The following is a 12,244-nucleotide window of genomic DNA, read 5'->3' as shown; positions in this document are numbered from 1 at the left end:
GTCTCAGGATCTGTCTCCAAAAAGGACCAGTGAGCGCTAACATGTTATGTTCTAGACCGATGAAGAAAATGCACATTAAACATAGTATAAACTCACTATGTTAAGTAATGTGAAGAGGATGCCTTTAGCTCCTATTGGGTTGGTTCCTTGATCAGTGCAATACAGAATCATTCATCTGGTTTGATGTAATGTCCTTCAAACACGTCAAAATGAGGCTCTGTAGTCTGTGTGGCCTCCACATGCCTGTATGACCTCACTACAACACCTGGGCATGCTCCTGATGAAGTGGCAGATGGTCTCCTGATGGATCTCCTCCCAGACTCCAGGACTAGAGCATCTGCCAACTCAGGCAGCAGAAGGTTCTCCACGGCGTCTCCAGACTCTGTCACACGTGCTCAGTGTGAACCTGCTTTCATCTGTGAAGAGCACAGGGCGCCAGTGGCAAAGTTGCCAAGCTTGGTGTTCTCTGGCAAATGCCAAACATCCTGCACGGTGTTGGGCTGTAAGCACAACCCCCACCTGTGGACGTCGAGCCCTCATACCACCCTCATGGAGTCAGTATCTGACCGTTTGAGCAGACGTGCATATTTGTGGCCTGCTGGAGGTCATTTTGCACGGCTCTGGCCTTTCTTTCCTACCCCACAGTACCTTTCCTTATCTTTTGTTTCCTACTCTTTTACTTAGTCTTTGATCACGGTTGTCTTTCTAGATAATTAATGTCATTTGTTCTGGGGCGAGTCACTGGCTCGGGTGCATTCTGGGACTGTCAGTTCACCAGTGTGCTGGCATGCTTCTTAACAAACACACCACTACAGCAAACATCTCAGTTGTACTTGTTGATTTCTTCAACAAAACACTGAACAAAACATGTCCTTGTGAGTGTGCTGCCTGGTGCTTTTACATTTTGTGGTAATTTGAGCAGCCCAGAAAGCATCCCATGAATTCAATTATGTTATTGTATCTGAACATTTGCACTAGTCATTAAATTAGATGGGAAAGAATGATTCAGGGTAAACAACTGCACCAAGGGAATTACATTTTTCTTCTCAACATGTAAAATGTCTGTTGATAAGCAATTTCTAAAACAGACATTATAAAAATCACATTAAACAGATGTGATTAACTTTTTATTCTAGCAAACATAACATCAATGATGACACAATCAGTCTTCATCAGAAGTGCTCAAATCACTCTCATCGTCTGAAACGTCCTCCTCCTCCTCCGAGTCCATTTCCAGGAGTGGTTGGTGGCTGAGGATTCTCTTGTACACGTCCTTTACTTTGAGCGTTTCAGCTTTCAGTTCACTTTGTTTTTAAACCAGGCTATGGAGTCCTTTCTGTGCATCCTCCGACATGCCAACAAGGGAGGCTGTAAAAACAACAAAACTATTAAATATAAGTAAAACAAACAAACAGACAAAAAAACTCACCTCATAAACACAAGGAGTTAGGATCATGTGATTAAACTTTTTTTTAAGGGAGAAGGCAGTGTTAGCTAGCAACCCAAATATAGGTAAAAGATCCAGTAAGACTTTAGCATCTGCTATTATTTTCAATCAATTCATCACCAAATGTATAAATAAATAAAAGATGTGCTTACAGTCTGAGGAGATTGTCCCCAACACCACAGATCGCATTCGCAACACTGTCCAGTGATGCTGCATCTCCCTGCAAAGGATCATCTCCTCCTCTCTCAGGCGCCTCACAGCCATCACCTTCTCAAAGACCTTTCTCTTTGTCCGGAGGTCAGCAGCAGCTACAGTTTAACAACATCAGATGGGAAAACATAGCAGCATATTATGATTCAAGAACAAAACATTCAACTACTGCTCAGATACTGGGAGTTTGTTTAAAAAGGATATTTAGAAATCAAGAGCTTACGTTCACTTGTGCTCTGCCAGGGCCAAACGTCGCTCTGCATGAGGGCATCACTGGATACGATTTGCTTTGTTGCTTGTTTCCTTGTTGTAGTCGTCAACAGCAGCCGCCAAGCGTTTCTTCTCATCTAAGATGACCTTGCGAATTCTGTGTCGCCTCTTGTTGCTATCTGTAAATAATCATAAAAAGGAACACCTTCACATAATGCATATATTTACATTTTAATCTACACTCATCAATTCGTTTGCTAGAACAAATCACATCCAGCTTAAACAAACCTGGATCTGATTTTATTCTGTTTACAAAGTAGCTGTACAAGCTGTACAAACTGAGCATCAAACGGTCCGTTTCAAAGAAACTGTGACACCATTTTGTCTGTAAAGACTTTGTGTTCGCACTCTGATGATGACGACAAGCTCCTCTACTCGTGCCTGCAACGCTCCAAGGCTGCCATCAGTTTGATCCGTTTCTAAGTGAGAGGAATATTAATCAGAACACAGGATGAGTAACAGTCACCAAACTACAGTGGACTCTGTAATCACTGACTTGATGATATTCATTATAAGACATCTGGAGCCTTCATGTGCTGCATTATCATGAGATAACAAGTATGTTGGTGTTCAGCTTTATAAAACCAACTAGTACGACATCACTTCAACCCAGGTCCAATCCAATTTGATCAAACGCAACAACTCTGCCATCAATTCTGCTTTTACAAGCTTATTTTTCATTGTTTGTTGACACTGTCAGAAAGATCTTAACTCTAAGTTCTATAATGAGGCCATGGTGGGTCCTGTTGTTATACACGAGTGCATTATATTGAGACTCACCTTCAGCCCACTGCTGCAGTGTGTCGTCATCCACACCCAGCTCATTTCTGCTCGCATTCAGGCTCTCCACTTGTTCTCTAAGGATCCTTATGATCTAAGAATACATTAATAAATGTCATTCATATGGACATTTTTAGAGTACTGGTGTTTTTGCCCCATTACCACACACATTAAAATGGGTGTTGAAAAAATGACCTTTAGATATCTCTGGCTCAAAGTGCGGCCCAGTTGTTCCACTTTCCTTTTGTTCCAGCCCAAAGCCAGGAGGCTCAGCATGTCTGTTCGCCCTGCATTTCAGTTAGTATACAAATAAGAATGAAAGAGCAGGAGACTGAGTGGAATCTCACACACAGACACACACCTGCTTTAGACATGTACTTCGTTGTGATGGCCGCCCTAGACAGGAAACTGTTTACTTGCTCCACCTCTTCTCCAACTGTAGAACCGGCCCCATCCTGAAACGCACCTCCCCATTTGATCTATAGAAAGGAGGTCACAATACATGACTGCTGAATTCATTCAACCTTATAACAAAATGTCTTAAACGTATCCAAGCCTACAAGCTGCAGTATACCTCGCACATCCAAGTGTGAGCTTTTGCATGCATGACGGAGAGAAAGGCTACGTTCACTCTGCAGGTCTTAATGCTCAATTCCGATTTTTTGATCAAATCCGATTTTTTTATCTGCGTGTTCACACTACAAATAAAATGCGACAGCAAACGCGCTCTGTTTAGACCCAGAGCAACAATATTGTTTGACTGATGGCCCTTAATATAAAGACTTCGGACTTCACGTTTCCCAATTTTTGCTTTAAGTTATTTTGTTATTTACATAATAATGTAAATAACCTAATAATGATCCTTATTGCTGTTTTAGAGGAGCGGTGCTTCAAAGGATAGCTGCAGATTTCTGTCAGAATCTGCAGATTATACAGTACAAATAAAATGTTCACGTTTCTCCAACGCTGTCTTCCCAGCAGTTTCACCGGATGGCCAGGAAGCGTTTGCGATGTCTTAACGGGCGCTTCTCCGGCGCTGATAATTGGCGTCTGTCTTGTGTCAGTGACGTAAAAGACGGATTTAATGCGACTTGACCGTTCACACAGCAGTCGCTTTCTGAAACATCGGATATGTATCGGATTCAGTACCACATACGAAAGTGACCCAAATTGGGTTTGAAAATATCGGATTTGTGCCGTTCACACTGTCACACCATGATCGGATATGGGTCGCATAGGGTCAAAAAAGTCGGATTTGGTGCGCTTTCGCCTGCAGTGTGAACGTAGCCAAAAGGACGCATTGACAAGAGGTTCCTCAGCTCAGGGCGCTGCTGAGCCATGTTGGTTAAATATGGGAAATATTTACAGGCCACATCGGAGCAAAGGAACATAATATGTCCTGGGACGCTAGCTGCCAACTTCCTCTGGAGAAAAAGGGGGTAAGCAAAGATCTCCCCTCGAAACATGTTCAATGCAGCTAGGAGGACTAACAGCAAACAAACAGCTATTTCCATGCCCTCTTCATCCAACTTCCCAGTGGACTTTTTGCTCGACTCCTTTGCTGCAGTCCAAGATGAAGATCCACACAACCCTTTCCCTGGGACCTACACACTCAAAGACACGACGTGATTACGCCCTATCAGGGACAAACTTTTTTAACACAAATGCAAAAGAATTAGCTGAATTAGCCTTAAGTCACGTTCACACAACACCTCATAAAAACCATGTTTTTATTTTTTTAAATACACATGGTGACAAAATGAAGTGTGCATTAAGATAAAGTCAAGTAAATACGACAACACCAAGAGAAAAACAAAGTAAATATCCACCCATCCAAATATGTATCCACACACACACACGTATGAGTATATGGTTATGGCGTTAACGTCATTTTAACAAGATTAACGCTGACAGCACTGATATATATGTGTATCTTACATCATTTGTGTGTCTCTGGATGTATTTCACAAACTCAGCAACTTCCTCATCTTTCTCAATGAAGACACCTTCAAAGTTCCCCTGCTCTGAAGTGCTGAACGAACACGGTGACAGTTGTTTGAAAAGAAACATCAAAATACAATTTTTGTACAAATCCATATTTGATTTATGTACACAATGCATAACGTACCTTGCATTTGATTGAAAGCGATAAAGCTTGTGGTTTCCATCAACTGAGACGGCGAGCATGTCTGGAGTGCAGGCAGGGCAGCTAAAGCATGGCTCCTTGCACATCCTGTCCACCTCAAACTTTACAGCACTCCACTCCAAGAAACTTTTGCTGAAGGCATCAGCTGATATTCGGCCAGTCTTTTAAGTAGAGGACAAACAACAGAATATTCACGGACAGTCATCATAAACATTGATTTGCACAATTTCCTTAAACTTGACAAATTTAGAAACTCACCCTTCCAAAATGGGCTGTTCGTTCATCCAGCACTTTGACAAAGGCCTTAAGTGACATCCCTGCTGCAGCTTCTTAATGTCATAGAAAGACTGAAAGACATCCATTGAAAACAGGGTGCAGAAATTTAAGGTGCCAGGCCAATATCCACCACCCTGGAAGTCCTTAACTGAGGGGGACCACATTAGGCCACAGCTGGTGCAGCTGACCACTGGCAGTGCAAGGTTATAACGGCCTTTAGGAAGGTCTGCTCCGTCTTTTTCACCAACGTTTACGTATTTGTGCATGAGCAGTGTGAGCGGCTGTGGTGACACGCTCACGAGCGAGCAATGTTTGTTCCCCTCAGAGAAATAAAAAAAGTACAGGGAGGAATGGGAAAAGGAAAACGCCTGGCTGGGAAAGTGCACGATAACACCTTTAAAGCGCACTGCACTGTGTGCCGGCGCACTTTTTCCATAGGCATGCTTCTAGTGGTGGGCACATGAAGAACATGAGGGGCGTGAAAGCTCGGGGAACCCTTAACCAAGTTTTTGTCCACCAGGCCACGGCAGAAGCAGATATGGTATGTAAACACTGGCTTGTTTTTTAAACCCTCTGGTTAAGGTTAATATGGGCATGTGCAGTGAATATCAGCGCTATATGGCCAGAAGTGTGATAATATAATTTATTTTGTGTAATAAACAACTGCAAGGATAGATGATTACAACAAATAGATGACTAATACATAAAAGTAATACATAGATGAATAATGATGATGAGTTAAGATGCGTAATCATGGGAACAAGCGGGTTTACAAACAGGAGCAGCTGATTAGCTTTAGAAAAGCTGAAATAATACCTCAGCTGAAGCCAATTGCACTAAATGCACTAAATGTGCACTGTTACAAGAATATTTTTCTTTCTATTGTTTTCTATTAATTTATATAATTTTAAGTTAAGCAGGACAGAGTTCTTTTAAAGAAAGATTTACTTTTATTCTCAAGAGTTAAGCATGACAGGCTTCTGTTTAAGAAAGAGACCTGTTTTACTGTGTTAATGTTGTCATTTTGAGCTAAAAATAAATGGCTAAATGATTTTCATGTGTTCATATCACAAAGAATATGCATCTACTTAAATCAAATTCAAGTCAAATGGTTAAAAAAATAATTTCACACACAAAAAAAGAGCTAAAAAATTCACCACACTGGGAAGGGTGAAGACAACTGGGTCGCCCGGCCCTGGCCACGAGGTGTCCCTTATTTATTTCTCATGGAGTTGGCAACCCTATGTTTACATGATCGAAATATCTTGAACACAAACACAAACAAACAAAGAGGAAGACCGCACCGGAAGGAAACAACTACCAGTCCCAGCATCCTCTGTGTTTAGGGAGCAGCAGTGAAAGTGAAAGCAGGAGGAGGAAGGTGGAGCTGAGGCAGGTGAGTGTTCACATGAATATGTTTCTTCTTATGACATAAAATAATTCCACGCTGTTCGTGTCTGTGGGTGAAATGTGAGGCCGGTCGGCTCCTCTGAGCGCTGGTTTCCTGTAAGTAGAGAGGAAGTGAGTTTAGCTGAGCCTCCGTTTAGTGTGAGAGAGCAGGAGGAGAGTGAGAGCTGTGCTGAGGCAGGGTGAGTGTTAACACCGCTCTGACATTACTGTGTCTCTGTGGCGGGAACAACAGGCTCCGTCAGTGGAGGCAAAAATAATCAGACTTTGGTTTTTCAAAGGAAACAACTTTATGTCGGAAGTTCCCGCACGCTCATTGGATAACGATGTGTCAATCTCAAGTTATTAGCCAATGAGCGTGCGGATTCACAGAAAGACCCGCCTTTATCACGGGACTTTTTAAAAACTACAATGGCGACAGAAACTCCGTGAGTGGAGTTCAGGGTGACGTTATGAAACTGTGACGTTTGAGCCACTTCCTGTTCTCAGTCCCAGCGTCCTGATCACCGAGGTTTCTGTTGCTCTGATATCTGATATTGATTATATTGGTAAACAGGCTGTAGCATAAACATCAGGTCTGTTCTGAAAACTGTCTTTATTTTTTCAAAGTAAGAGAATATCTGTGGTCTGATACCGCGGGCTCATGGGCTAAGGACTTGGATTGACAAGTCAAGCGCAGATGATTGTGTTGTTTCTTATAAAGGCTTGTGTGTGTGTGCCTTCCTGTGTGTGTCCTTGTGTCAGTGGAACTGAATCAGTGTGTTAGAGAAAGTGCTCCTCTGCTGTGCCGTCATCGTGTGGATGCTTCTTTTAAAGTTGGAACTCATGTTTTTATGATCTGCTTCATTTCATTGAACCTTTATTTCTAACCATGAAGTCCCTTTGAGGTTAAAGCCTTCTGGTTAGGTTTAGGCTGTTATTGTGCTTCAGGCTGAAATATGAGGAGTAAGGAGTGGGGCTGGTTAGCCCTCATGACCCTCACCATAACACATACGTCACAGGACAGTGTTTACCACAGAAACTCCATGAAATGATCAATGAGAACTTTAGAAACCCGTCAGTGTGATGCTTCCAGTACAACAGCACCTCTGAGTGTGTGTGTTTGCCTCTCAGACTAACTCCACCCTGACATCAAGAAGATGGAGGAAGAGGATGGAGCAGGATCTGCAGCATCCAGCTGTGTGTCTGTGAGGAGTGACCGGTCCAAAGACGTACCTCTAAGGTTCAGTAATGAACCTGCAGCAACAATGTAAGAGAGCTGCTGACTCATTTATTCAGTGTAAATAATGATTTTGATGCAATGGGAGAAGAAAAATGACAAAAACAGTTTTAAAAATAAGGATTAAAATATTAAAAACTATGTTTTTGAGTTTCCTGATGTAGCACAAAAATATATGAACATAACTGTATATAGGACAGATATTTACGGTTCTTTTAGGCAGCACCAAAAAACAAAAAGACTATTTTTAAGCTGTCTGAGGTAGTGAGTCAACATGTCACACTGGGTCAAAGGTCAGGGAGTAAAAGTGTGTTTTAAAGGAGGTTTAAAAGCAGCGAGTGAAGGAGCCTGTCGAGGTAAATCGTTCCATAACTGATCAAATTCAGTTGGTGGACCTCTGTGTGAAATCAAGCATCTGGTTCACAGAGAGGATAACCCTCACATGGGCTGTACAACATTATATAGGGAGACAAAAACAGAGATTATCGTAGCCATCGCTCTCTCGCATGGACGTGGCAGTCTTGCTGTCTGCTGCGAATCCTCCCCGTACCTCCGTGACCTCGTCTGGTATCTGCTCCCTCCTCTGTAAGAGACAGTAAAGGAAAACACGTCTCTGCCCAGTCTTGAAAATCTAATCTTATCATCCATTGTTCTTCTAGGGCCTCTTCTTCTTGTGGCCTCAGCTAACTGCTAATATTTAAATGGCTAACATTAACATGTGTGCCAGCCAGGTTAACATTTATGATGAACTATGATTAATTAACTGATGTTGAAACTGGAGCTTTACTGACCTCTGAAATTCCTCCTAAAGTGTTATTCAGTGTTGTGACAGTCAGCTGCTTCAGCTGCTGCTGGGATGGGCTGTGGCAAAGAGAACAGAGAAAATCCAAATCAGAGTTTTTCTCTGAATTAAAAGGAGACAACAATATATTCTACATGGTGAAACTGATGGTTTCTGGTGTTTGGGTCTGTTTTTCTGTATTTATGCAGATAAAGTGTAAACTCAGATGAATTATAGCATCAAATGTTAAAGGAAAATATCAGGATGAGTGTCTGTGAGCTGAGAAGGACGTGAAGCGAGCAGTTTATCCCAGAGCTGAAGCTGCTCTGTGTGCAGAGATGAGCTCAGATTCCTGCTGTGATTGATCAACAGTCACAGAAATGTAGACTTGTAGTTATTACTGCAGTATGGTCACAGCAGATACTGATAAACATGTATTATGAGGATGGATGATCAAGTTTCTCACTCTCTCCTTTAAATCTCAGTTTTTTTCTTCTTCACAGTTTATCTGTTAATTTATTAATGAATAACACTGAAAGAGTTTCTGTTATATTTCCCCTTGAACATCAGCTTATTAGGGCGGCATTAGGAAATAGCCCCCCTCCAAAGAATGAATAAATGAATGATGATAATAATAAAATGATTCAAAAGCAGAGCTCAGAGTGGTAGAATGGTCAAACATGGATCCACGGGTGGTTCAACTGCATTTGGTGACGTGACCAAAGCAAATCTTTCAAATAATCCCACCATCAACGGGATGTTGTCTCCTTTACTACGGTTACTTTACTTGGTCACCGTGTGAATTTCTTTGAAATGAACCAAATTCTTTTATTTGTTGGTTGTTGCATATTTAACCTCTACAGTGAGGAAAGGAGGAGATGAGGCCTCAACAATGTTGGGTTGTAGCTGTGGTTCAGGTTAGAGTGAGTGTCCATGGAATAAATGTAAGTCAGTGAACTGGAAACATGAGTGTGTTCAAACTTTGTTTTCCTTTTTATAATGAGTCTAATCAAAGGTGGACAGAAGTATCTCCACTGTGACTTTTCTGTGTCACCATCAGAGCTTCTGCACAGTGTGGAGAAAGATCCAGAAGCAGAGCTGGACTGCAGACAGCCAGTCAGAGCAGCTGTGTACAAAGTAAGACTGAACATCTGTCTGCTGATGGACTCATTTCTGAAAACTGGACTTCTTGTGTTGTTCAGACATTGAAGAGTTTTCTTTCTCTTTAGTCTCATTGTTTTTCTTTCTTTCAGCAGATGTTGGTCTGCAGGAGGTTTTAGATGAACATAAGATCAGTCTGAGGAGGAGATGTGAACGTGTGACTGAAGGAAGTGATGAAACAGGAAGTAGAACCCTCCTCAACACCATCTACACTGAGCTCTACATCACAGAGGGACAGAGTGAAGAGGTTCATACCCAACATGAGGTGAGGCAGCTGGAGACAGCTTCCAAGATGGACGCCCTCCATGACGCTCCAATCAGGTGCCAGGACATCTTTAAAGCCTTACCTGACCAACAGAGACCCATCAGAGTGGTTCTGACCAACGGCGTGGCTGGTGTTGGAAAAACCTTCTCAGTGCAGAAGTTCACTCTGGACTGGGCAGAGGGCTTGGAGAACCAACATGTCAGTGTGGTGGTTCTGCTTTCATTCAGGGAGCTGAACCTGATCAGAGATGAGCAGTACAGTCTTCTGGAGCTGCTCCATGTTTTCCATCCAACATTACAGAAGGTCACAGCAGAGAAGCTGGCTGTCTCTCAGCTTTTGTTCATCTTTGACGGCCTGGATGAAAGCAGACTTTCATTGGATTTCACCAACAGGAAGCTGCTGTCTGATGTCACACAGAAGTCATCAGTCAGCCAGCTGCTGACAAACCTCATCCAGGGGAATCTGCTTCCCTCGGCTCTCGTCTGGATAACTTCCCGACCCGCAGCAGCCAATCAGATCCCTCCTACATGTGTTGACAGGCTAACAGAAGTACGAGGCTTCACTGACGCCCAGAAGGAGGAGTACTTCAGGAGGAGATTCAGTGATGAAGAGCTGTCCAGCAGAATCATCTCCCACATGAAGACATCCAGGAGCCTCCACATCATGTGTAGTATCCCAGTCTTCTGCTGGATCACTGCTACAGTTCTGGAGCACATGTTGACTACAGAGCAGAGAGGAGAGCTGCCCAAGACCCTGACTGACATGTACTCACACTTCCTGCTGGTTCAGACAAAGAGGAAGAAGAACAAGTACCACGAGGGACGTGAGACGAGTCCACAGGAGCTGACGAAGGCTGATAGGAAAGTTCTTCTGAAGCTGGGGAGGCTGGCGTTTGAACATCTGGAGAAAGGAAACATCATGTTCTACCAAGAAGACCTGGAGCAGTGTGGTCTGGATGTGACAGAGGCCTCGGTGTACTCAGGAGTTTGTACAGAGATCTTCAAAAGAGAGTGTGAGATCTTCCAGAAACCAGTCTACTGCTTTGTTCATCTGAGCATTCAGGAGTTTCTGGCTGCTGTCTACATGTTCCACTGTTTCACCAACAGGAAGACAAAGGTGCTGAAGATGTTTCTAAAATCAGAATCTTTCACCAAGATGATTTTCAGTTTTTTTGATAACAAAGATCCCCAATCACTTGATGTATTTCTGAGGAGAGTCATGGAGAAATCCCTCCAGAGTAAAAACGGCCACCTGGACCTGTTTGTTCGCTTCCTTCATGGCCTCTGTCTGGAGTCCAACCAGAGACTCTTAGTAGGTCTGCTGGGTCAGACAGAGATCAGTCCAGGAACCATCCAGAGAGTCATCAACAACCTGAAGAAGATGAACAGTGATGAAATCTCTCCTGACAGAAGCATCAACATCTTCCACTGTCTGATGGAGATGAACCACCTCTCATTATTTCAGGAGATCCAAGAGTTCCTGAAGTCAGAGAACAGATCAAAGAAGGAACTCTCTGAGATCGAGTGCTCAGCTCTGGCCTTCATGCTGCAGATGTCAGAGGAGGTTCTGGATGAGTTGGACCTGCAGAAGTACAACACATCAGAGCGGGGACGACAGAGACTGATTCCAGCTGTGAGGACCTGCAGAAAGGCTGGGTGAGTCCAGATGTGATCACTAACATCATTGATCAGTGTAGGTTAGTAGTTTAATGTTGAAAATAAAATCAGATTGTAAGCACAAAGTGTTTGTGTCCGTACGCTGCAACCTTCCACACCATTCCTTTATTGTACAGACTCAGCAGCAGCTCCATGGATCCCAAATCCAAGAGTGGAGAACAGATTTGAAGTGTGTCACATCCATGCAGTCACAACTGTTTCCACCATGTTTCCACTGATATTAATCCTGTTCAATGACACGTTTCATATCAGTGAATATGTTCTTTAGGACGTCCACTGACATGTTTAAGTGTCCTGCTGGAAATCACTCAAATCATCCATGAAATCCATGAAAAATCCTTTTAGTGTTTCTAACTTCACCCTCTGTCCTCTCTCTCTCTCTCCATCCTCCTCACTGCTTCTTTCACTGATAATCACACAAACATCGTATTCAGCTACAAAATAACACAATAATATCATCTGATGATCATTATTATAAGAGCAGGATCCATATTTGATATCAGAGTAACACACTGCTTGGTTATGTGCAGTCATCATCAGTGACTGTGGGTCAAACAGAAGCTCTCTGATTGGTTGCTGACCTTGGTCACCTGTCCACTCTCACCT

The 12,244-nt window shown here is 42.9% G+C and overlaps 3 protein-coding genes across 7 annotated transcripts in view; 2 read left to right on the top strand and 1 right to left on the bottom strand.

Annotated features, from left to right (window-relative positions):
* LOC309700493 (uncharacterized protein) overlaps nucleotides 1–12,244 on the top strand; it is a 2,098,293-nt gene that overhangs the window by 1,642,452 nt on the left and 443,597 nt on the right. The window lies entirely within an intron of this gene.
* The window catches only part of LOC309700585 (protein NLRC3-like), an 85,879-nt gene that overhangs the window by 59,164 nt on the left and 14,471 nt on the right, over nucleotides 1–12,244 (top strand). The window contains exons 5-6 of the mRNA XM_082524219.1: nucleotides 9,597–9,673; nucleotides 9,790–11,617. Of these exons, the coding sequence (XP_082380345.1) occupies nucleotides 9,597–9,673; nucleotides 9,790–11,617 (1,905 nt within the window). The remainder of the gene's footprint in view (nucleotides 1–9,596; nucleotides 9,674–9,789; nucleotides 11,618–12,244) is intronic.
* On the bottom strand, nucleotides 1,121–5,332 carry LOC309700848 (uncharacterized protein). Of its 5 annotated transcripts, XM_082524700.1 has the most exons (10): nucleotides 5,112–5,332; nucleotides 4,836–5,014; nucleotides 4,646–4,739; nucleotides 3,069–3,186; nucleotides 2,903–2,994; nucleotides 2,708–2,801; nucleotides 2,245–2,346; nucleotides 1,881–2,046; nucleotides 1,600–1,755; nucleotides 1,121–1,368 (listed from the first exon to the last, which is right to left on the bottom strand). In XM_082524700.1, exons 1-8 carry the CDS (start codon nucleotides 5,166–5,168, stop codon nucleotides 1,928–1,930), a joined length of 855 nt encoding a protein of 284 aa, XP_082380826.1. In that variant the 5' UTR covers nucleotides 5,169–5,332; the 3' UTR covers nucleotides 1,121–1,368; nucleotides 1,600–1,755; nucleotides 1,881–1,927. The 5 variants fall into 5 exon arrangements, with proteins under 5 accessions (XP_082380826.1, XP_082380828.1, XP_082380829.1 ...); XM_082524702.1 differs by lacking the exon at nucleotides 2,245–2,346 and having other exon boundaries at nucleotides 1,122–1,368; XM_082524703.1 differs by lacking the exons at nucleotides 1,121–1,368; nucleotides 1,600–1,755 and having other exon boundaries at nucleotides 1,894–2,046; nucleotides 2,276–2,346.

Source organism: Aulonocara stuartgranti (genome assembly GCF_965226115.1).
Source record: "Aulonocara stuartgranti genome assembly, chromosome: 3".
NCBI classification, from domain to species: Eukaryota; Metazoa; Chordata; class Actinopteri; order Cichliformes; family Cichlidae; genus Aulonocara; species Aulonocara stuartgranti.
Note: the sequence above shows the minus strand (reverse complement) of the source record. Positions and strands in the feature narration are given on the sequence as shown.